Raw genomic sequence first — 24,362 nt, forward strand, 5'->3', positions numbered from 1 at the left:
TTTGCAGGCCTTTAGAAGCTGTTCAGAGTGCAGGTTGAAAATCACTGCCATGCAGTCAGTATCTGTAGTGCACCAGTTGTCTCCTTTTTAACAGTCTACAGTTATGGCATTTTCCCCTTTTAAGGATGCACTCCTGTCAAATGCTCAGGTCCCGGGAAATCACTTGGACCTAAAGCAGGATGCAGTGTCAGAGTTCTGAGTGTGTGCTCCTTGCAGTTTTTCACATGCCTGGGATCTGCTTTCTCTTACCAATACCATATTTTATTATGAAAACAATCTTGTTTTCATGAGATGAGACTGTTTAACAGATGATAGTACAGATTTGATTTGAAAATGGTTGTACAAAATAGCTAACAGCTCAGAAAGGAAAAACGGGCCCCTGGTATGGAAGTGTGTGAAAAAATCTGAGAGAACAGAGAGATTGAAACAAAGCCCTCGTGAAATTCAGCTGAATAAATACTTTTCACATAGATGAGTGTACTTGCTTGAACATATAGACTGGTTACCCAGTAGTTATTATACAAGAATAAAATCTAAGAAAAGTCTGTTGCAGAAATTGCAGAATAATATTCTTCATTATAAGGTTATCAGTTTAATACTATGCTTTATTAAAAAGATTGATCTGATTTTTAACTAAGCTCTGCACATCCAAAAAACCAGTTGCATAGAGATTTTAGGTTGAAAACAGTTATACAAAAGTATATTGGCACATATGTTACAAACTATGCTTAATACATATACATCATTATAGGCTAAATGTAATGCAATTATTTGCTTAGGAATGAAGGCTAAATCTGATATAATGATGTATGTTTATCAAGTGCCAAAAAGTGTCTTAATGTATGTGCAGCAGTAGTATTAAAATGCACATTGATTTTCTTAATTGTTGAAGTTTCAAGACAAACTAATAGTAAATAATTCCTGCAGGAGATCTAGTTGTCTCTTGTATTACCTGCTTTATGAATTAACTTGTACATAAAGTTACGACTAACTTTTTTTTTTTTTTTAAGAGCAGTTCCTTCCTTATGGACACTCTAACCCATGTACAAAAATGTTGAGGCATTCTGTGTATCTGAAATACAGCTTGAACAAGCAGTATAAAGATGCAGTAGCTTCTGTATGAAAAACCAGAAGATTATCGGTTATCAAAAGTATCCCAAGCCTATCTGTGTATATGTACATAATGGTACGCATAAATCACTATAGTGCATTTAGAGTACTGTAAGTAATGCGAAGCCTGGGTTCCTGGGAGTGACAGACAATGTAACTGGGTGAAGAAGCGAGCTTTTGCTCTCCATAGTCTTCTAATCCAGTATTTCGGGCCTCTTCAAGCTCTAATCTGTGTTCATTGCCAATAATACCAAAAGGCAAAAAAAGACTTGGTCATACTCTGTGTGTCCTGGCTCCAGAGTTAGTGTCATTACCCTGGGAGCAAAGAGAATCAAAGCTTTTAAAGACACTGCTCAGTACTGCATGTTGGAATTGCCAAATATGTTGATCAGAGAGTGTTTGTATGGCCATTTAGCTTTTCAGATGTTCCTTCCCTCCCCCTCAAACAGGTGATTCACAGCCACTGAAGTGAGAAAAGAAACCCTGGTTGAAGATTACTTTTCCTCTTCATTTCTGAAAATTCAGAGCGAGCAGTTCTGACCATCAATTCCACAGGAGGCTTTCTTTGGCAAAGAAATAGTCTTCCTTTGGCAAATGATTCAGTATATGGAAAAAATGGCCTGAAATGTTAATTTTCAGGTCACTTCTTTCTTTAATTTGTTCCAAAAATTCTGGTTTGGGCAGAAAGCTAAGTTGTTTAGATGTACGTTTTATATAATTAAGAATGCCTGATTCTTAAGCACTTTTTATATTTGCATTAGTAATGTGTAGCCAGTTAAGTGAGGGGGGGCATTTTGAGTTGGGAGAATACTTGCTGTTAGAGTAACTTTGGGATTTGGCTGACATCAGACCAGCTATAAAACCTCCCTTTCACTGAACTGAATATATCATCTGCTTGAAAAACCAATTAAATAGCTCCTTGCAGAGAAGCTTGCTATGTAGCAGTGTGATGTTCCAGAATGAGCAGAATTCCTAGTTGCACTACAGTAGCTGAAATTCAGTAACGTGCAACAAAGATTTTTTTTTCTTCTTAGTTTGAAGACATGTATGTCAATATGAAAAATAACAAGTGACTACAGCATAATAAGAGTTGAATTCAGTACATGTTCAAGAATGTGTTTTCAGCATGGTACATTTAGCAAGACATACTGCAGCACTTTTTTAGAAGGTTATTTATAGTCTTACACCTTTTTAAAGTAGACATTTTCATGCTTTTTTAAAATAATATTTAGCTATGCTGAACTGAGTTCATTATAATTTATCGTTTGTTATAAGAAGCAATATTTTGTAATTTCATATTTAAAATTATTTTTCTCTTTTGGTTTAAAATGGCTTTTGATTACTGTAAACAGCCACCTTTAAAAAAGATCAAAACACTTATACATACTGATACTTCAGTTGTGAAAATCATGCTTCTCTTGCTGTTTTTTTATTATTGCCTTTCGTGGCTGCAAAAATATTTGTATTTCATACCCAAAAGCCTATTGGCTGAAAAAAAAAAAAAAATCCCTTTTGATCCTGACTTTTTTTTTTTTAAAGGAGAGTTACAACTTCCTCTGCAGTGAATACTTAGAAGTAATCCTAAACTTCAGGACTGATGGCTGCAGGCAGCTACTGTTATGATATCACAGTACTAAGAGTTGTCAGTACAGAAATACAAATAGCCTTGTGCCATCTAGAAACTCCATGTGATATTACGGTAAAGTCAGCCTATTACAATTCTAAGAAAACTGACTTTTCACTAGCACTTTATTTTATTAGCATGACATACACTGTGTTTGAGAAATACACAATCCCTGTCCTTTGTGTAGCGTGTTCCATTCACCATTCCTCTCATGAAAGACAAACTACTATGTGTTGTTTTTTTAAGTGGAGTTATGCATTGCCGCTGTCATGTAATAGATCACGTACTGTGTTAACTTTTATGTCACATCTTGCCATTTACTTTTATAAATAGGAACAGGAGAACTTACCTTAGCAGTAGGCTATGTAACCTAAAGGAACCTCAGCTGTTGGACCCTTCAGCTGTTTTGCTGTGGCTGTCCTGAAATTAAAGCTCTATCAAACATCTCAAAAGGATGTCACTTTACTCTTTCTATGAACAGGCATTTTCTTAACCTTGTTGCCTTATTTATAAAGTTAGTGAACATTCATTTTCAAAGCACCTGTAAGCAACGTTATTGCAGAGTTGTATCGATTTTGCTATGTGTATTAGTTGTCAGGTCTGTATTCTTCTGTCCCGAGAAGATCAGCTCTATGAAACACTTCATACTGGCTTTCCAAGGACCTAAAACTACACAATGATTGTTGTTTTTTTGTTGTGGTTTGTTTTTTTTTCTTAAACCAAGTCTCTGAACCCTGAGTTATATGGTGTGGTTGTAAGCTGTCTAATAGTGTGTTCATGCATCAATAACAGCAATTTCAAAGTTTATCATAATCATTTGACATTGCCTGTACCGTAAGGTGTGATGTATTTTTGCTCTACATTTGTCTGTACTTCCAGTCACTCCACACCTTAAAACAGAGTTAATCAAATTTTTGGCTGTAGCACAAAGCAAAACTATGATGTAGAACAGTAATTCAGATTATACAGTTAATCTGAAAGTTAGTGCTAAATTAATAGTGGTGATTGAGCAACTTTTATGTCCATTTTTTTCTATTTTGCAGCCTGCATTTTTATTCCTTACAGTATACATATGGGACACTAGCAAAATTCCAAACCAAGGAAAAATAGTATAACTTTAAAATATAGGTGTAATTGTCCTCTTGCACAACATTTGTGTCTACAGTTTACCAATGTGTTGTGATTTATCTAAATAGTGCCATGCTGTACTGTACTACAGTTTTCAGAATTGTCATGTGATCTCTCATCTTTGCCTTGAAAACATGCATGATTGAGAAAAATTACTGCCCTTAATCTGTTTTATATTTAGCTAAAATCTTAGAGTCCTGTAATAGTTTAGTTTATAGAAATGGAGTTCTCATAGGAACATGTATTTTACGTGCACACAAAAAGTAGTTATGCTGACCATAGCAGTTTATATCAGTTCAAAACTGCCATCTTCAATGTGGAAAGTAAATGGTTTTTTTCCACATACTGCTAAAAAAAAATTTCCTAGATTTTAATCTTCCATGAGTCACTAGATGTCAGAATTTCACATAATTCTCCACTTTTCTATGAAAATTGTGCATATGTAATTGTGGTGGGTTGACCCTGGCTGGATGCCAGGTGCCCACCAAAGACGCTCTATCACTCTCTCCCTCAACTGTACAGGGGAGAGAAAATATAATACTGCTCCAGCATGGGTCCTGTCCATGGGGTGCAGCCCTTCAGGAACAGACTGCTCCAACATGGGTCTCCCACAGGGTCACAAGTCCTGCCAGAAAACCTGCTCCAGCGTGGAGTCCTCTCTCCACAGGTCCTGTCAGGAGCCTGCTCCAGCGCGGGCTTCCCATGGGGTCACAGCCTCCTTCGGGTGCATCCACCTGCTCCAGCGTGGGGTCCTCCACGGGCTGCAGGTGGAGATCTGCTCCACCGTGGACCTCCATGGACTGCAGGGGGACAGCCTGCCTCACCATGGTCTTCACCACGGGCTGCAGGGGAATCTCTGCTCCGGCGCCTGGAGCATCTCCTCCCCCTCCTTCTTCACTGACCTGGGGGTCTGCAGGGTTGTTTCTTTCACATATTCTCACTTCTCTCTCCAGCTGCAGTTGCACAGGGGTTTTTTTTTCCCCTTCTTAAATATGTTCTCCCAGAGGCACTACCACCATCACTGATTGGCTCAGCCTTGGCCAGCGGCGGGTCCGTCTTGGAGCTGGCTGGTATTGGCTCTGTCGGACATAGGGGAAGCTTCTGGCATCTTCTCACAGAAGCCACCCCTGTAGCCCCCCAGCTACCAAAACCTTGCCACACAAACCCAATACAGTAATGTACAAGCTAATGCATAAAACTTCCCATCCTCTGTAATGTGAAATTTTGCAGTGAGATGGCTGGAGCACCAAATGGGGAAACTTTAAGTATATTCACAAGAAACTTACAGAAATTATGACAATCCTGCATTGAGATCCGTAGCTGAGAAAACCTCTAAGAATTGTGTTGGTCCTTGAGAAATCTTAGCAAGCATCACTACAGAAAAAAACACTTATTCTTAAACATATGTAAGGAAAGAGACCCTCCATGAAAAAGACCTTTCTACTTATTGGTATTTTTCATTTGTGGCTGGACTTCATTGTGGTGGCTGTGTTGTTCTGTTTCTAGTCATTTATCTTAAGCAGTTCAGCAGCTTTTTCAGGCTTTTTCCATCTTTAGAAACTTGCTTGCTTTGTTCAAATTAAAGCAGTTTTAGTATAGTATAACTAATCCAGTGAGGTAAAAGAGTTGGAATCCATAATGTTTGCTGTGCAAATGATGTTCTTAGGACTGAAAAATCTTTTTATGAGTGGGAACAAGAAACAAAATACTGAATTTCTACTAAAATAACAAAAATGTAAGGTAAACAGTAATGGAATGGAATTTGCATCAACTTAAATTTCATTCTCTCATTCACAGAGGTTCCAGATCCTTTAAAAATGACCAATAGTCTAGTCTTATTTTATTCACTTTCTTACTATGTTTTCATGTGTTAGTTAAGTTACCTGTCTAGGGTAGATGAAGGCTTTTTTTATTTTTCTTAAACATCACTTTTAAGGTTTTGGTTGTTTTTTTTTTTAAAAAAATCTGACAGTTTACATCCTACACCAAACAACTACAAAATAAATTAGTATGATTATGTATTGTGTTCTTTTGTTGCTGCATCAGGGATAGAATTCTACATCACTACATTATTTGTAAATAATCATTTTGAGTATAAGCACTATATTCTGTAATGTCTAATATTAAAGTAATGACAGGTGCATTATTGAAGATGCAACTTATTGAGAAGAGGAAGCAGAATATATTGGTTAATGTTACCTTTATTCTGTTTGTTGCACTGAATTTCAAGAGTATAATTGTAAATCAATTTTGCTCATGTGTGTAATCAGATTTCATTTTCATTGTAATGCTTATGTAATTAACTTACCTGTATATATTTCTGGTAATGATTCCATAAGCATGGACAATATATTATGTTTAGCACTACAGAGTTAATGTAACGAGTTAACAAGCAAAGCTCCTTGCAAAGAAAAGGAGTACACAGAAGCACCTTACTGGGAGAGCGTGTTGCATAATTTCAATGCTACCAGAGTTGACAGACAGTAGGTCATCCTAAACGTGACTGCAAATTGCTCTTTGGTGTAGTAAGCACATTGACATACTACTATCAGTGCTGTAAAAAGTACAGCAATGACTGGTTTTTAACCTATAAACGTATTGTAATTTAAATTTTTCCTACAAAATAAATTTCTATTTAATTGCTAATACATGTACTTAAAATTTGAATTTTTAGGAGGGTTGAGGGTGGGTGGGCATGCCAGTATATTTTGGGGAGGGGCTGTTGTATATATGTTTCTTTGCACTTCCCATTAAATTTTACTATTAATCCAAAACTCCCAGCTCTGACCATGGTGAATCTGCAACCTGACATTTATATAATTTCAATGTGATTCAGGTCTTCTATATTCTGTGGCCCAGAGCTTCAGAATTTGACAGAAAAGGTTGTTTTTCATTTCTCAAATGTGAATGCTCTGATGTACCTCTAATATGGAAAATGACCAAGCAATGAATTTTACTCTGCTGAGTTTCTAATATTAGTGTAGAGTATTATCTGAAGCTGATATTTAAGGCTATTAACCAGTAGTATGTCTATTTGGAAAGAGTAAGAAGGATGATGGCCATTTTGGTGAGTATAGTCCAAACTGCAGAGATTTTATTCCAGAAACTGTCACCTATTCAGTAATTGGTTTGCCATAGACCAACTTGATTTCTCAGATTCTTTTAGGAACATTTTTTTGATTTCTGAATTGGGAAATAGGTGTTGGGGATTAGGGACACTCACTTAACATCTCCCAGCTGTGTTACTGTGGTTGCTGTATATTTTGGATTTCATCTTACATATATATAAATACAGCATCATAAGATGAAAGCTTAAGAAATACAGATGGCTGCAGATTGTCTTGCATGAATGAAGCCAGTAAAGGCTAATGAAACTAACTTCTTTTTTAAGCCTGTTGAATAAATGAGAAATAATCAAAAGAAAACCAATTTGCCATTCACTAGCTTTGTGTAATATTATTGGTAGAGTTAAACACTAGCACATAGTGCCTAGCTTTAAGAAAGATCTTTAACCCTATTATAGTCAAAAGGACATATTAAATGCATATTTTATTGTAAACAACTCTGCAAATTTACTATACCTAAAAATGCTCAATGTTATAAAGTATTAAGCAACAAATATGTTTAAAAAAGTAAAAAACCCTAAGCAAACGTTTCTAGCAATACCTAAAAACTAAAAAAAGTTTTAACTGTCTGCCTTTTGCTCTTTTATCTTTAGTGCAGCTTTTCTGCAATGCAAGTTTATTGCTGTGTATTTCATGGGTTTTAATATCATGACTCAGAAGTTTAAACCTGTACACAAAGTATTGAACTCACCTTCTTGTACATGTGATGTAACATCATACAGTTTTGGTGCTTTAAAATGAATCCTTTTTTTTTTTTTTTAATTAAAGGATATTTATTTGACCGATGTCTCATTTTAACTTTAAATACATACCAATGTTAAAAAAAATATTTTTAGTACAGTTTGGTTCCCACAAAAAAAAAATTCATATATCGTTCATTTAGGTTTTCATTGTTAGTCTTTTAACTTCTCAAGCTGCCTGTCATTGCTTAATGGCAGATGGTTGTGCCTAAGCTATGTTGCAGCAGAGAATAATTATATTTAGGTAACATCTTTGTAAACTAAGTCACAAATGATTTAGGTATCATAGAAGAATCTTGCTCTTAAATAATACAGGATAGGTGAGCTTAAATACAAATCAAACCCACTTTCCATCTCTTAATCAAAAGACAAAAACACTCTATGAAAAGAATAGAAATTTAAACCCAGAAATATTAAGAGCTTAGCTCCCTTATTACACTCTCCTACTCTTTTAGAGCTAGCTAGTGGTAATACCATTACATGGAGAGAACAAGCCTCCACCTGCAATCACTTAAAAAGACAAGTAATGATAATGGAAAAAGCTCAAATGAAAAACATGTGACTTCTCCACTATTTGCTTTTTTGGTATATGTACAATATAATATTTCAAAACCAAACAAAATTGTATATGAAGAACTTAGATATTTTTAGAAGTACCTTTATGAGTGTTTTGAAGAGTTTTATCTTTTTTTTGGGGGGGGGGGGGGGAAATACACCAGTCATTTCCCAGACTAGAGTTGCCAGCTGGTTTGTTTCTCATATAGCCATTTTGTGTTGTTATTTATCTAAACATTGTCGTGGTTTAACCCCAGCCAGCAACTAAGCACCACGCAGCCGCTCACTCACTCCCCCCACACCCAGTGGGATGGGGGAGAGAATCGGGAAAAAGAAGCAAAACCCACGGGGTGAGATAAGAACAGTTTAATAGAACAGAAAAGAAGAAACGAATAATGATAATGATGACACTAATAAAATGACAACAGCAATAATAAAAGGATTGGAATGTACAAATGATGCGCAGTGCAATTGCTCACCACCCGCCGACCGACACCCAGCTACTCCCCGAGCGGCGATTCCCCACCCCCACTCCCCAGTTCCTATACTAAATGGGATGTCCCATGGTATGGAATACCCTGTTGGCCAGTTTGGGTCAGGTGCCCTGGCTGTGTCCTGTGCCAACTTCTTGTGCCCCTCTAGCTTTCTCGCTGGCTGGGCATGAGAAGCTGAAAAATCCTTGACGTTCGACTAAACATTACTTAGCAACAACTGAAAACATCAGTGTTATCAACATTCTTCTCATACTGAACTCAAAACATAGCACCGTACCAGCTACTAGGAAGACAGTTAACTCTATCCCAGCTGAAACTAGGACAACATAAAACTTATGAAAATATTCATGGTGTGCAGAGATATGTTTGTACTGTGCATCTTTTTCCTTTCACTCCTGTGTTTCTGGTACAAGAACTACGCTGCATGTAAGTCAGTGTAGGCAGGTTCTATGCCCAGCTGGTCCCTTAACATGAGAAAAAAAATAATTGTGTATTTATGGAACAAGACTTCTCAGTGCAATTATAATCCTGAGAAAACAAGAAAAAGGTATGATATTTCTAATAGCAATGTGAAACACAGGTTGCATTTGCAGTACAAACCTACACTGCAAAGTATCCTACTAAAATCTGAGGCCTGTCTGGCTCAGATTTTCTAATACTGTTTTTCACTTCTGGTGATAATAGTATATGCTATTAATTTTGGATTGTGGCAGAACACATAGGAAATGTGTTTTGAAATATGCAAGTTCTTTGATAATCACTGACTTTTCTTTTGAGAGAAGAGTGTTATATTTGTAGCCAGGGTCTGTTCCTAATGCTTTCACTGTGCCCTCAGCAGTGTGCGTGATCCTGGTGTGCATGCCTCCACACATTCTGCTGTGCGGAACAAACTTCTATTTAAGAATATTTGCTACCATCAACTGGTGTCTACTTTGGCATTGGCTGGCTTGAGTAGGTAAGTAGCTGCTTTTTTATGACTTTTATGGATATTCCTATAGGTTGGAAGTATATTTAATGCATGCATCAGATTTGCAAATTAGTGAATAAATCTGTAGGTGCACTTGGAAAGCAGTGGTATGCTACTTGGAATAAGGCCTAAATGTTTGTACAACACAGAAGATGGGAGATGGGTAGAATCATAATTTTTTTTTCATGTTAGTTACATGTCAGATGTAAAGGAAAGGTACATTGTAAATAAATATTCATTGGGCCGCAGTCCTCAAACTTATAGAAATAAAACAACACGTCTTTTTCACAGAAACCATTGTTATATGTAGGGTTTGTTTCTGTTACACCAGTTATTACTCAGCAGACAGGATGTGGGGAAGGGAGAGAAGTAAAAATGGAAAGTGAGTTTGTCAGATCCCTTTTTCCAAAACCTATGAACTGTTCCTTTTCTCAGCAGTTCTTACTTCTGCTTCCCATCATAGAGAGAACCCATTTTACAGGTTTTACTCTTCCTGCCGTAGGAGGGAGCTTATAAGAATCCCGGACTTCTGCAGCAATTCTGAATCACCAAACCACCAGCATGTCCCCACCACCAGAGCCTGAGCTTTATGCTCACAACACAGATAGCTTATCTAGGTCTAATGCTATAGAGTTTTGCTATGGTGTCTTTATCTTTTAGGATGGAGGGATTTAATTAATCTAACTATAAAATAGCCTCTGTAAACTTTAGATGTATCGTGTAGACTGTTTAACTGTTACAAGCATCACTTTGCTGATACAAACTGCACTATAGCAGACAACTGTTCCAAAGGTTTTACCAAGTAGCTATAGCAGCATTGCCACATAACCCGCTTTGTTCACAGAAGTGCCGCAAGTTTCTGTCCAACTTTCCATCCTGCAGAATTGTAGACCTGACTCATTTCCACTGAGATGCCTTCTTGCCCTTTCCACCTTTGCTCTAAGACTCTCAGTTCTGTTATTTTCTCTAAACTTCATGCAAAGCTTCGCCATTGTCATGCTGACTGTCCAGACTTTCATCAACTCAGTAAAAGACAGCACATCTCCCTCAAAACCTTGCCACAACAGGAAGGGCTGGTGGATAAAAACAGGCAGAGCTTCTTATCTGTGGTGTTACAGCTGCTGCCTGTCTGCATTAGTGCTGGGGTTCACTCTCTCCTCATTAATCAACCAAAACTCTGTTAAAACAAAAATTACATTCAAGATCAGTCCCTGTATCTGTTGCCTTCTCTCTTTGTTCCTACTATATTTGTGTGCTGTCTGTGGGATATGTTTGTTGGAGACTCTTGTGCCACAGACTATCATCTGTATTATCTTCTGTCTTAGTTTCAGCCCAGCTGGTAACAAAGCACCACGCAACCGCTCGCTCACTCCTCCCTCCCCACGGTGGGATGAGGAGAAAATATAAAGGCAGGCTCGTGGGTTGAGACAAGGACTGGGAGGGATCAGTCACCACTTATGGTCACGGGCAAAAGACAGGCTCAACTTGGGGAAGAAACAAAATCAATTTAATTTACTACAAATCAAATCAAAACAAGGATCTTAGGAAGTAAAACCAAACCTTAGAACACCTTCCCCCTGTTACCAAAATCCGGAATAAAACTCCTTAACACCAATGTGACGTTAAGAAGCAGGCACTTCGTTTAGCAGTGCTGGATGCACGGGGGATAATTCCACCTAGCGTGCATGCCACAGCTTCAGCACAAAAAGGTTATATGGAATAACAATTACATATTAATCAGATATATATATATATGCATAAAAATATTATTAGTGATTATCATAATGCTGCCTACATCCAATCGTGCACAATGACGAATTCATTTGAGTCGAAGGGCTGCTTTTACGACCACCGACCCATTTGAGATTCTGTTGGCTGTCCTTTAAGTCTTTGTTCTTGTCCTTGTTCTTTGATCTTGAAGCTTAATGCAATTTCAGTCACATGTGATCAATTTCAACATTGTTCTCATCTAGCATACAGGAACATCTAGTCATAAGAGCAAAGAACTGCAAAACTTATGAGTAAATACTAGTTAATCACTTGACTACACTTTTGTAATTACCTCTATTAGCTAGTCCCCTGGCTACACTGTTGTCTATTGTTTCAATCATGTTAGTTCTTAAACACAAAATTCGATAGAAAATATATGAGGTTTCTATGGTTATACCTATCATGATTCATTGTACCTAACACAATTCCCTGTAGTTACAATTTTAACTTGTAAGTACAAAACTGATTTTTTGTATTTTAACACCCCCAACCCTCCCTCCTTCCTGGCTCAACTCCACTCCCGGTTCTCTCTACCTCCTCCCCTCCCCCCAGCGGCGCAGGGGAACAGGGGGTGGGGGTTGGGGTCAGCTCGCCACACCTTGTCTCTGCCGCTCCTTCCTCCCCAGGGGGAGGACTCCTCACTTGTCCCCTGCTCCACCGTGGGGTCTCTCCCACAGGAGACAGTCCTTCACGAACTTCTCCAACGTGAGTCCTTTCCACGGGCTGCAGTTCTTCATGATCTTTCCTGGTGTGGGTCCTTTCCGTGGGCCGATCTTCAGTCACAGACTGCTCCAGCACAGGCTTTCCCATGGAGTCACGGCCATCTTTGGGGGCATCTGCTCCACCGTTCACCTCCATGGGCTGCAGGGGGACAGCCTGCCGTCTCACCACGGGCTGCAGGGGCATCAACCTCCTCAGGTGCCCCTCCTCCCCCTCCTTCTTCACTGACCTCGTGTTTTAGGGTGGTTTCGAGGATTCCCGAGAAGGCGAACACACACACACACACTGACTATAAGGGAAAAAGCAAGCATTTATTAACTACAGACATGCATTATGCTAAGGGTATCTTGTGAAGCAGATTAACATACTGACCTGAGGACCGTGAGGAAGATGGACCATCTGTACATTCTTGCGCCGCGAGCTCAGCCCAGCAATCGGTAGGTGCCAGCTTTACATGGGCATCCCCACGGAGGCAACGGTGGCCTTGCCGTACACCAGCCCGATGCTCTTCGGGAAATCCCGGTATTTATACATTTGCGGAGGAACGGGTTTTGGCACACGTGGCCAGCGGGTGCCAAAACACGCCTCGGTTGCAACATAGGGAGCCTATGACGCATGCGCTCGCTGGCCAGGCGCACTGCACGAGCCATAGCCATCCTGTCTATTGGTTCATGGACTTTGTACACGTGGCATATTGTCATAATCCAGCAGTCACGCGCCGACCATGCTCACAGCTGTACTGTGCAACAGCCTGCTGCCCATCCTCCAGCTCAGCTCTCTTATCTCCGTGGTCAGCATTCCAAGCAACGGGCAACAAACTATCCGTTTTCTGTGCTGACTACATTTTTCTCGGCTCTCTACTTCTCCCCCAGTGTTCATCCATGGACCAAAATTCCATCTTTTAACCCCTCCGTATACACCTCGGTATCTGCATAAGTGTTCCTCTCACATTCCAATCCCCCTACTCACTACCGGTTCCCCTTCTTAAATATGTTCTCCCAGAGGCGCTACCACCGTCACTGATTGGGTCGGCCTGGGCCAGAGGCGGGTCTGACTTGGAGCCAGGGGAGCTTCGAGCAGCTTCTCACAGGAGCCACCCCTGCAGCCCCTCCCCCGCTACCAAAACCCCACAACATCTTCTTTTCACTTTCTCCTCACCACAGAAGGCATCAGACTTGACTTCTCTGAGATATCTCACTATACCCCACGTTGCTTATATAAGGCCAAGCACATTCATTGTCTTTCAAACATAATTCACTGTTTACATCATTGTTTTATCTTAAACTTCTCTAATTTGCATCACACTCCTTCTGTATATTACCATTTGAAAATCACAGGAATAAGAAAAAAAATTGAAGAATCATGCAATTCATACAAAGCATTTATATTAACTATAATTTTTCTTCCTCAGTACTTTATTTTAATCACATTAAATTTCAACAGAAATGTAACTGAGCTCTTAGCGTACAAAATCATCAATGCATGCTCAAACTGCCATGCATGTTAACTGCACAATTTAAACAGCACAACAGATATTTTATGAATCAACTTCATATGAAGCATCATAAAGTGATGGCTTCCCCCCTCCCCCCCCCCACTTGCTGGAGTGGACAGAGCCCTGCAAAAACAATTTGACAAAGAAGCCATTGCACTCTGCTCTTGGTTTCTAATTATGTGTTTAAAAAAGAAAACAAGTCTTGAATAGGCATTAAAAAAAAGAAAAAAAAAAAAAAAATCACATAGCCTATTGCTTTCTTGCAGTAGCAGGTATGTCATTCCCATAATAGTTGCCTGAAGGCTTCTACTGATGGACGGTCACAGCCTAAGTGATTCATTGCAGTGCCTACTGGCTGAAGGCTTCTCTTAATATCTGAACCATAAGGTCATATTACTTCTTGTCCTGTCCACTGCCTGCACAAGTTATTTCCACCCTCTCTGCAACAGCCTTTTATGTGTCCCATCATCCCCCACCCTGCCTTGCTCTGTCACTCATCTTTAAATTAAACTGCACTCAGTGGGTTAGCCTGGCACAGGCCATGCTGAGCTGTGCTGTGCCATTGGAGCTGCCTTTGTGAAGTCTGGCTGTTTGGGCACTTCCTCAGGTGCTCATGGCCAGCAGACAGGATCAAGAAAAGCTGCATGCTAGCAAGCGACACTCACAGCATATCTACGCTCGTTTAATCCTTTCCTGGAAAAGATGGGAGATGGGAAGAGTGCAAGACTTGTCCTCAGTCAAAGGTAGCATTAGTTAAATATGCTTGACTGATAAAGCAAATTTCTGTTCAGAAAAGTTTGTCACTTTTCTAAAAGAATGTGTCTACTCAGGCTACATTTTTGGGGAAAGCATTAGCCGCAGGTTGCCTACCATGACATGCTTTGCTTAGCTTTGTATACAACTTAACATCTATTACATCTAAAAACACATTTTAAAAAACAGTTACAGTCCCAAGTCAATACTTTGTCCCATTTCACAGAAAAAACCAACCTTCAAGTCTTTAGCTTTTCATCTCAATTTGCAATAAGAAACTTCAAACAGAAATTCTGTGTTCCAACCAGCATTTGTCAAGACTGCACTATCAGCCATTTGGGATAAACCTGGGTTCTCTCCCAGCTACCAGCTGCCCAACAGATCTGAAGTCTTTCTGCCTTATGAGGCCCAGATACATGAATTTGCTGAAATCCTTAGTGGATACTCAGTTTCAGGGATGTGTTCGAATAAGAAAGCATTTGGTACTGTCAGTACCAGCTTGGTTAAATGACTGAATGCAAATTTTAGCTCCTGCCCCCTTTGGAGCTCAACTAGTAGAAGGGGCCTAGCTGTTTCCAAAGACTACGCTAAGATGTTTTCTGTTAGCCCATCAACATGTCATTGCAGCAGCAAGTCAAGAGGTTTCCTTAAAAAAAAATTCTCATAAAGATACTGAAATACTGTAAATTAGAATTTCTTCACTTATATCTGCAAAGACCTTCCAGATGATGAAGGCCTGATCCCTTAAAACACCACTGTCACCATTGCTGCCAGTTAACTATTTTCCAAGTAGCTATGCCCCAGCTTTTATCCAATATAAGACACAAAGCTAGTCTTACGGGGGTCATGGCAGTCAGCTTACAACTTCCTCAAATAGTGGCTTCCTTTTCTGGTGCAGCACATTGAAAGAGTGATTTACAGTGTCATGGTGAATTCCACAGCCACCTAGTAGCTATTCCTGAGCTGTAAATCCAGCTTCAATGGAAGGTTAATCTGTTGGTGTTTTAACCCATAAGTAAACTCTCCTCTCTGCCAGGGTTATAGAGGTGATCACATATGTTTGGACATACCGAGAGTCCCTGGTGTGGTTGCTTGCTCAGCCACGGGGCTGAGTTCTGCTGTGCTCTGTGATGCCTTGATTCCTTTCTGAATTTTATTTTTAGATACATATGTCCTTGTTACAGCTTCATTGCTGCAATTTGGCCAAAGTGTCACAATTTCCTTAAAAACCTCAGTTGGGAGGGATTCTGTGGGAAGCTTCCATGGAGGATAAAGGAGCTAGCAAGTACCAGGAGTTTTTCAAGAACACTCTCCTGGAAGCACAAAACCAGTTCATCCCCTTTAAAGGGAAGTAGGTGGAGCAAGAGGCCCCCTTGGCTTAACTGTGAGCTTCTGAGTCTTCTCAAAACCAGAAGAGAAGCATACCAGAGATGGAAAAGTGGATGAATACCCATTGAGAACTACAAGGGCATTGCCAGGGTGTGCAGAGATGCAGTTAGAAAAGCAAAAGCTCAGCTCGAATTGAAATTGGCCAGAGATGTCAAAAACTACAAGAAAGGGTTCTTCAGGTATGTAAACAACAAGCAGAAACAGAAGGAAAATATTGGCCCACTGTTAAACAGGAGAGGTGAATTAGTCACCAACAACGCTGAAAAGACAGAGGTTCTCAACACTTTTTTCCCCTCTGTCTTTACCAGCACTGTTGGGCCTCGGGAACAAAAATCCAGGTTGATGCAAACACAGACCCACCATCAGTGAAGGAAGAGTTGATATGTGAACTATTACAGGAGCTTGACCCCTACAAATTGATGGGCCCTGACATTATCCACCCGAGGGTGTTAAGAGAGCTGGCTGATGTCATTGCGAGGCCACTCTCCGTACTCTTTGAGAAGTCATGGAGATCGGGGGCTGTCCCAGAAGACTGGAAGAAGGCTAATGTCACCCCCATCTACAAGAAGGGCTTAAAGGAAGATCCAGGAAATTATAGGCCCATCAGTCTTACTTCAGTCCCTGGGAAATTTATGGAATGAATCCTCCTGGGGGTTATCACAAGTCAAATGAAGCATATGATTGGGAAAAGCCAGCACAGATTCACCAAGGGCAAATGGTGCTTGACAAACCTGATTGCCTTCTACGACAAAGTAACCTGCTCGATTGATGTGGGGCAAGTGGTGGACATTGTCTACCTGGATTTCTCCAAGGCTTTCGATATGGTTTCCCACAGCCTCCTCCTAGAGAAACTGATGTGTTACAGTCTAGACAAGTGGTCCGTGTGGTGGATGGGGAACTGGCTGACAGGCCACACCCAGAGGGTGGTGGTAAATAGCTCCTTTTCAAACTGGCAACCTGGCACAAGTGGGGTCCCCCAGGGATCGATATTGGGCCCAACGCTGTTTAATATCTTCATAAGTGATCTGGATGATGGGCTCAAGTGTACCCTGATGAAGTTTGCCAATAATACCAAACTGAGTGGGGAAGTGGACACTTGGAAGCGAGAGCTGCCCTGCAGGAAGACCTGGATAGGCTGGAAGAATGGGCTAACAAGAACTTTATGAAGTTCAACAAGGACAAGTGTAAGGTCTTGCACCTGGGAAAACATAATCCAGGAGTGCAGCACAGGCTGGGATCTACCCGGCTGGGGAGCAGCTCTGTGGAAAGGGACCTTGGGGTCCTGGTGGACAACAAGCTCAATATGAGTGAACAGTGTGCTGCTGTGGCAAAGAAAGCCAACAGGATGCTGGGTTGCATAAAGAAGGGCATCATCCACAGAGATAAAAAGTCATTATCCCACTCTACTCAATGCTTGTCAGGCCACACCTGGAATATTGTGTTCAGTTTTGGTCCCTGCTATGCAAAAAAGATGTGGACAGGCTGGAGAGGGTCCAGAGAAGGGCCACAAAGATGATCAAAGGACTGGGAAGCCTGCCATATGAGGAAAGGCTGAGAGAACTGGGTTTGTTCAGCCTTGAGAAAAGAAGGCTTAGGGGAGACCTTATCACCACATTCCAGTATTTAAAGGGTGGCTACAAAGAAGATGGAGACTCCCTTTTTACAAGGAGTCACATGGAAAAGATGGGGGGTAACGGGTACAAGTTACTCCTGGGGAGATTCCAATTGGACACAAGAGGAAAATTTTTCACAATGAGAACAATCAGCCATTGGAATAATCTACCCAGGGAAGTGGTGGATTCCCCAACATTGGACACTTTTAAGATTTAGCTGGACAGGGTGCTGGGCCATCTTGTCTAGACTGTGCTTTTGCCAAGAAAGGTTGGACCAGATGATCCTTGAGGTCCCTTCCAACCTGGTATTCTATGAACTTCTGAACCTACAGCACAGTTTGCTACCTACCCATCCTGCCAGTCCAGACTGTAAGTCTTGTAGCTAGATTTCCCAGTCTGACTCAGGAACATTGCAGCTGCTGCACAGAGCTCTGCTCTCATCTTTGTTCAGGTTCTCTCAGGGAAGTTTCCAAATGTTGCTTTAATTCCTTTGAAAAATACCTGTCTCCTACCCTAGGTGATGACTGAAATCCTCTGGCTTGACAGGAAGTTTTACTGCCTGGTATATGATCCCTTTGTTTTAGCAGGAAAATCAGCTCAGTTTCTTTTAAAAACAGCCTGCCAATCCTGACACATTACTGTATTTTGACTTGAGGAGTTAAACACACGTTATAGGAATTTTATATTTCTGAAATGCAGTCATTATCAATAAAGAGCATACAGACTCCTATCTTCTGAAAATACTTGCATTGCTCACTGTTTTAGTCAGCTTTGATTCAAAATACTTCCTGATGCTTCCTTGTTGCATCTTTGTATTGAGTTTGCATGGCAAGGTTTTGGTAACAGGAGGGCTACATGGGTGGCTTCTGTTAGAAGATGCCAGAAGCTTCCCCTACATCCAACAGAGCCAATGCCAGCCGGCTCCAGGATGGACCCGCTGCTGGCCAAGGCTGAGCCAATCAGCAACGGTGGTAGTGCCTCTGGGAGAACATATTTGAGAAGGGAAAAAAAAAAGTTGCTGCGGCACAGAAACTGCACCCGGAGAGAGGAGTGAGAACATGTAAGAGAAACAACCCTGCAGACACCAAGGTCAGTGAAGAAGGAGGGGGAGGAGATGCTCCAGGCGCCAGAGCAGAGATTCCCCTGCAGCCTGTGGGGAAGACCATGGTGAGGCAGGCTGTCCCCCTGCAGCCCATGGAGGTCCACGGTGGAGCAGATAGCCACCTGCAGCCTGTGGAGGACCCCACGCCGGTGCAGGTGGGTTCCCGAAGGAGGCTGTGACCCCGTGGGAAGCCCGCGCTGGAGCAGGTTTGCTGGCAGGACTTGTGACCCTGCAGGGGACCCACACTGGAGCAGTCTGTTCCTGAAGGACTGCACCCCATGGAAGGGACCCATGCTGGAGTAGTTCGTGAAGAACTGCAGCCCGTGGGAAGGACCCACATTGGAGAAGTTCGTGGAGGACTGTCTCCCGTGGGAGGGACCCCATGCTGGAGCAGGGGAAGAGTGAAGAGTCCTCCCCCTGAGGAGGAAGGAGCAGCAGAGACAATGTGTGATGAACTGACCGCAACCCCCATTCCCTGTCCCCCTGCGCCACTGGGGGGGGTAGGTAGAGAACTCGGGAATGAAGCTGTGCCTGGGAAGAAGGGAGGGGTGGGAGGAAGGTGTTTTAAGAATTAGTTTTATTTCTCATTACCCTACTCTGATTTGATTGGCAATAAATTAAATTAATTTTCCCCAAGTCGAGTCTGTTTTGCCTGTGACGGTAATTGGTGAGTGATCTCTCCCTGTCCTTATCTCGATTTAGGAGCCTTTTGTTATATTTTCTCTCCTCTGTCTAGCTGAGGAGGGGGAGCGATAGAACGGCTGCGTGGTGCTTTAATTGCTGGCTGGGGTTAAACCACGACAATCTTCTCTCAGCTTCTTTGTCTGCCTGACTCCACTGAGTCTAAGAAATGTTCAGATGCAGCAGGCAGCACCCCATACCTACAGCTATCTTTTATGTGCTTTTCATTTGGGTTGCTGATGTGTCTGCCTGATGAGCAGGGCACTGGATTTTTATGTATCTGGCTCCATAAGCACTTTAGCACTTTCTTACATTTATTGTAAATGTGCTTAGCTGTTCCATGTTACGCAGGAGAAAAGAACATAGACACAAAAAAGGAAAAATAAAAAAAAAAGATAAAAAAGTTTTGACTTTGTAGGTTCAAATTATGATAATAACCACACCAAATAATGCTTTCAGAATTTCTTTTTCTTTCAAAGAGGTGTGGAAAAGGTGCTTATATCAAACCAACACATTATTCTGCTTCTCTCAGATCTGTTGAACAAAATTTCCCCTCCATTTTCACTCCCTGCATGCAAATCAGCAAATGTGCAGAATGCTCTGGAGCAAAAGAGTTACAACACAAACCAGCAGCTTCTGAACAAAGGACAACAAACCCTCTGGGGATGCCTCTGGGACAGACAGCAAGTGCAGCCACATTTGGGCTAGCTTCCACACAGCTAGCAGGGTGTAGCAGTGAGGCTGAGCAGTAGGGACTTTGGTGTCGGATGCTCACGCTAGATACTACTTTGAGTTGCTCAACTACACATTACTGTTCTGGCTCCTCTCACTAAGTGAAAGTCAAAGAGAGTGCTGTGCCTTTCACTGCTTTTTAAGTCATATTTCTGGTTCCTGAGAAACACTGCTGGAATTATAAAAAAGAACTGTATATTCAGATGCAGAGAAAGTAGATTTCCATTCACATTTCCATCCACAGTTAAGGGCTGTGATATCTCTCTTGCAGGGAAGTACAAGAGCATTTTGCTTTCCATTTCCTTTGTTTTGTTTAGAAAAAATTCCTGTCATCATTTAACAAAATACAGTCCAGACTCAGAGAATTTCAAAGGTCTTGTTCCCTCTCTGAAAAACTTAAGCTTGCAAATATCTGCATGACCATATTCAGTTTAACTCAAAAGGGGGAAGTCCATACATGCAGATTACACTTAAACATACCTTGTCAGTGTGGTGGTGCAGACCCCCTGGGCCATGTTGCAATGTCAGGACCAGCTAACATTGTGTTCTTGTTATGGCTGCAAGTGCAGTGAGTTGGGACAATCTGGTACTTTCTTGTCCTGGCTACAGTACAGTGAGTTACGACAATTAGGCACTCCCTAACCGTACCTGAAACTCCTATTCCGGGATCATGGCCCACCCTGAAAGGTGCCAGAATTACCTGAAAAGAATTGTGGCCAGAATGGAAATATACTGACCAAAGTGAATCATTGCACGATCCTATAAATAGCGATCCTAGGTGAGACCCTCTGAGCTCTCTGGGATCGCAGCAGGCTGTGACCCAGTATCTCCCCCTGAGCTGGGACACCTCTCAGGGTAGATTTCTCGAGGATTTCCAAGATCATCCGCTGATAGATGCCAATGAAGAAGAAGGGGTCAAAGATCATCTGCTGACAAATGCTGATGAAGGAGAATAGTGAGTAATTCACTACAATTAGATTTCGCAAAGTTTCAAAAATCATTTGGTACCAATAATTTACTACAATTGGCAAAGAGAGAAAAATCTTGATCATATGTGTCCTGGTTTCAGCTGGGATAGAGTTAATTTTCTTTCTAGTAGCTGGTATAGTGTTATGTTTTGAGTTCAGTATGAGAATAATGTTGATAACACTGATGTTTTCAGTTGTTGCTAAGTAGTGTTTAGACTAATGTCAAGGATTTTTCAGCTTCTCGTGCCCAGCCAGCAAGAAGGCTGGAGGGGCACAAGAAGTTGGCACAGGACACAGCCAGGGCAGCTGACCCAAACTAGCCAAAGGGGTATTCCATACCATGTGACGTCACATCTAGTATATAAACTGGGGGGAGTTGGCCTGGAGGGGGACTTGGGAACTAACTGGGCACTGGTCGGCGAGCAATTGCATTATGCATCACTTCTTTGGTATATTCCAATCCTTTTATTATTGTCATTTTATTATTGTTATTATTATCATTATTAGTTTCTTCCTTTCTGTTCTATTAAACTGTTCTTATCTCAACCCACAAGTTTTACCTTTTTTTTTTTTTCAATTCTCGCCCCCATCCCACTGGGTCGGGGGGAGTGAGTGAGTGGCTACGTGGCGCTTAGTTGCTGGCTGGGGTTAAACCACAACAATAGGTTAATCTCTATATTTGTGTGTGCGTGTTTGTGTGTGTGTGATTTGATTTAGGAAACTTTGTAGTGATGATTATAGCAAATTTTATTAAATCACTCTGACAATTGGCTGATGATTAAGTATTGTTAAAAATCATATAACCTAATCTTGTGATTTACTGTAATAGTGTTAATAAATCTTAAATTGCTGCTACCTCAAAGTCATGTAGGATCCATAATCACTCATTCCCCGACAAATTGGCATAGTAATTCAACAGGAGATTTTCCTTACCTTTTGTATCCCTACCATTAGGCATAAACCATTGACCAAGTCTGGGACTAAGTCTGGATCCAGCTGCACCTAGACTCCTCTCTAAGAAGGAGTTTAGAAAGCAAGGGGGTCCACTCTGAACCTCGTGACTCAACGGGAAGATCTCCCTTACCTTTTTTTGTCTCTGGTCTTTGCGCGAATCATTCTAAATCGATTCGAACTCGATTTTCCTTTGTATGTTTCTTCCATGTAGTAAGTAGTAGAGTGAACCTTGCCATCGAACTTTGTTAAGTCGCATTTTTACAAATTCACATTAAAATCACCTTTTGTTAATACCTTTGACGGTGATTCTTTAAGTGATCTAAATCACTCTTTCATGACAGTCAGCGTAGGTCTTCCTCTCCCCTTAGTATCTGGATGCATGTATTGTTTGTGAAGGTTCATGTAAAACAATCTTTTTGACAACTCTACATTTTCCCCCCAAAAAATCTAAACCATCTTTGATGGTTACTACTCCTTCCCATGCCTGCATTTGAAAATGACACAAACTGCCACATGTATTGTTGCAGCTGATCTTTGCTTGTGCAAGACCAGGGAATGAGGAAGACAGTGGGTATAAATTACGCTTGTGTTTCTTTGGTCCTAGGATGAGCTGCCAACAGCACAGAGGCAGTACCGGCAGCTACAAGTCCCTGAGAGGTTGTGGCAGGCAAGCTATGAGACCCCATATGGTGTGAGAACCCATACTATCTAGAGGTATTGCAGGTCTTTTGATATAAGCAGTTGCACCTGCTTTCTGGCTATGTTGCATGGCCAGAACAGTGGAGATAGGCTGAACTGACTCCAGGATCTAACACAAAACTCTGTTCATCATTCCCAGACATTTAACATAATGGGGAAAATTAATCCTACTTGTCTGAATTAAGTGGAGTATAACAAGGAACTAATGCTACTAAGCAAAAATAGAGATTTTTTTTTAAAATACCTATTATTCCATGATATGTTCTATGCTTAGCACCATTCAGAGATACTGCACATATGCAGCATTATTAAGAAAATGTAAACAAGACAATTTGAACATTGCTTTGCAGAGTCAGGTCCATTCCCTGAAAAAAAAATCAGTATATAGCTGTGCACTTAACTAGCATATCCAGTTACTGAGACTGAACTACATGCATTTGGACGGAGTTTCTTGATGGTTGGTTGTGGGTTTTTTTAATTGTCTTTTGTCATTCAGACCTAATCTCTAATCAGATTTATATTTGGCCTCAAGATCCAAGATTTCTGTAATCAACTAAATTAAGTGCTTTTATTGACATCCACAGTTCTGTAGAGAGTTAAGGTCTGCAACAGTTTTCCATTCCTTGTTCCATGCTGTATTTCTGAAAAAGGCTTTGATTTTGCCTTTGAAATGAACCTCCTAATGAATGCAGTGTTCAGAGAGCGCTGTTCAGTAGCCACTTCAGTACAGAATATAAAAGATGATAAAACAAATTGAGGTTTAGCCCCTTATTGAAGATAAACATGAAGTTAGTCCCTAACCGGTAGAAAAATGAGCAGAAATCAGAAACCTTCCACAACTGACAACTGAAAAGACACATCCCAAAATATTCATCTTTAATTGACACATTGTTCATTCTTGCAGGGTTTTCTTTAAAAGGATTATCCTGGGAATGCCACCGATAGCATTAAATGATACTTATTTGTGTTTTATCTGGTTTAGCCCTTTATATGTTTATTATACCTGAAAATGTATTTTCTTAGAGACCTTATAACAGCATTTCTGCATTATCAGTTCATTTTGTTCTCCTCTTTCCTGGATATATTAGCCAGGAAAAGGAATTCCCAGTCTGTAACAGATTAATTCACACATTTTACTTTGTCCAGATAGAAAAATGCAATTTCTGGATCATTGAGGCATATGGATTATGAACAAGACACTCCAAAAACTAGCTATCCAGATGGGGATAAACTTACAAAAATCTTTTATGTCAAAGTCAGGATTTCACAACATAACACACTAATGCAAAATCCAGTAGCACCTGAAAGATTAAGGTAGCTGCTGCTATCACTTGCACATACTTGAAAAAGATTTAAGAAAAAAATAAAGAGTAAAAGTACATTCTCCAGAGAACAGCAAGTGTATTTCAAAATAAAAAGTGTATTTTTCATTTTTCTTTTGGATTTTTTTTTTTGGGGGGGGTGGTATTTCTGTTAGTTTTTTGGGGTTTGGTGGTTTTTTTTTTTACAAGACTCTAGTTGCCATAAAACATTATACATGATGTGACTGCTCTCCCCTCCTGTGCAAGTTCACAGTCATGTTTTCAGGCTATAGTACTCAATGCTGTTTTCTGGTATACATATTCCCACAGTTTCATCAAAGATAGATACAATGCATAATACCCATCTCTGGGAAAAGTAATGTTTCAAACAAGCAAACTTTTATCTTAAAACAACTGGAGAGGCTACAGTAGGTATAACCAC

At 40.7% G+C, this 24,362-nt stretch overlaps 1 protein-coding gene across 2 annotated transcripts in view; it reads left to right on the forward strand.

The window, feature by feature from the left end:
• LOC121233043 (junction-mediating and -regulatory protein-like) overlaps positions 1-9,926 on the forward strand; it is a 111,410-nt gene extending 101,484 nt beyond the window's left edge. Inside the window, exon 10 of one of the 2 annotated variants that reach the window (XM_041121630.1) lies at positions 9,612-9,926. In XM_041121630.1, coding sequence (XP_040977564.1) covers positions 9,612-9,727 — 116 coding nt within the window. In that variant the 3' untranslated portion in view covers positions 9,728-9,926. Of the gene's footprint in view, positions 1-7; positions 2,408-9,611 lie in introns of those variants that run through there. The other variant, XM_041121628.1, reaches the window with a different exon arrangement.
• Positions 9,927-24,362: the final 14,436 nt, after the last annotated feature.

Source organism: Aquila chrysaetos, assembly GCF_900496995.4.
Source record: "Aquila chrysaetos chrysaetos chromosome W unlocalized genomic scaffold, bAquChr1.4 W_unloc_4, whole genome shotgun sequence".
NCBI classification, from domain to species: Eukaryota; Metazoa; Chordata; class Aves; order Accipitriformes; family Accipitridae; genus Aquila; species Aquila chrysaetos.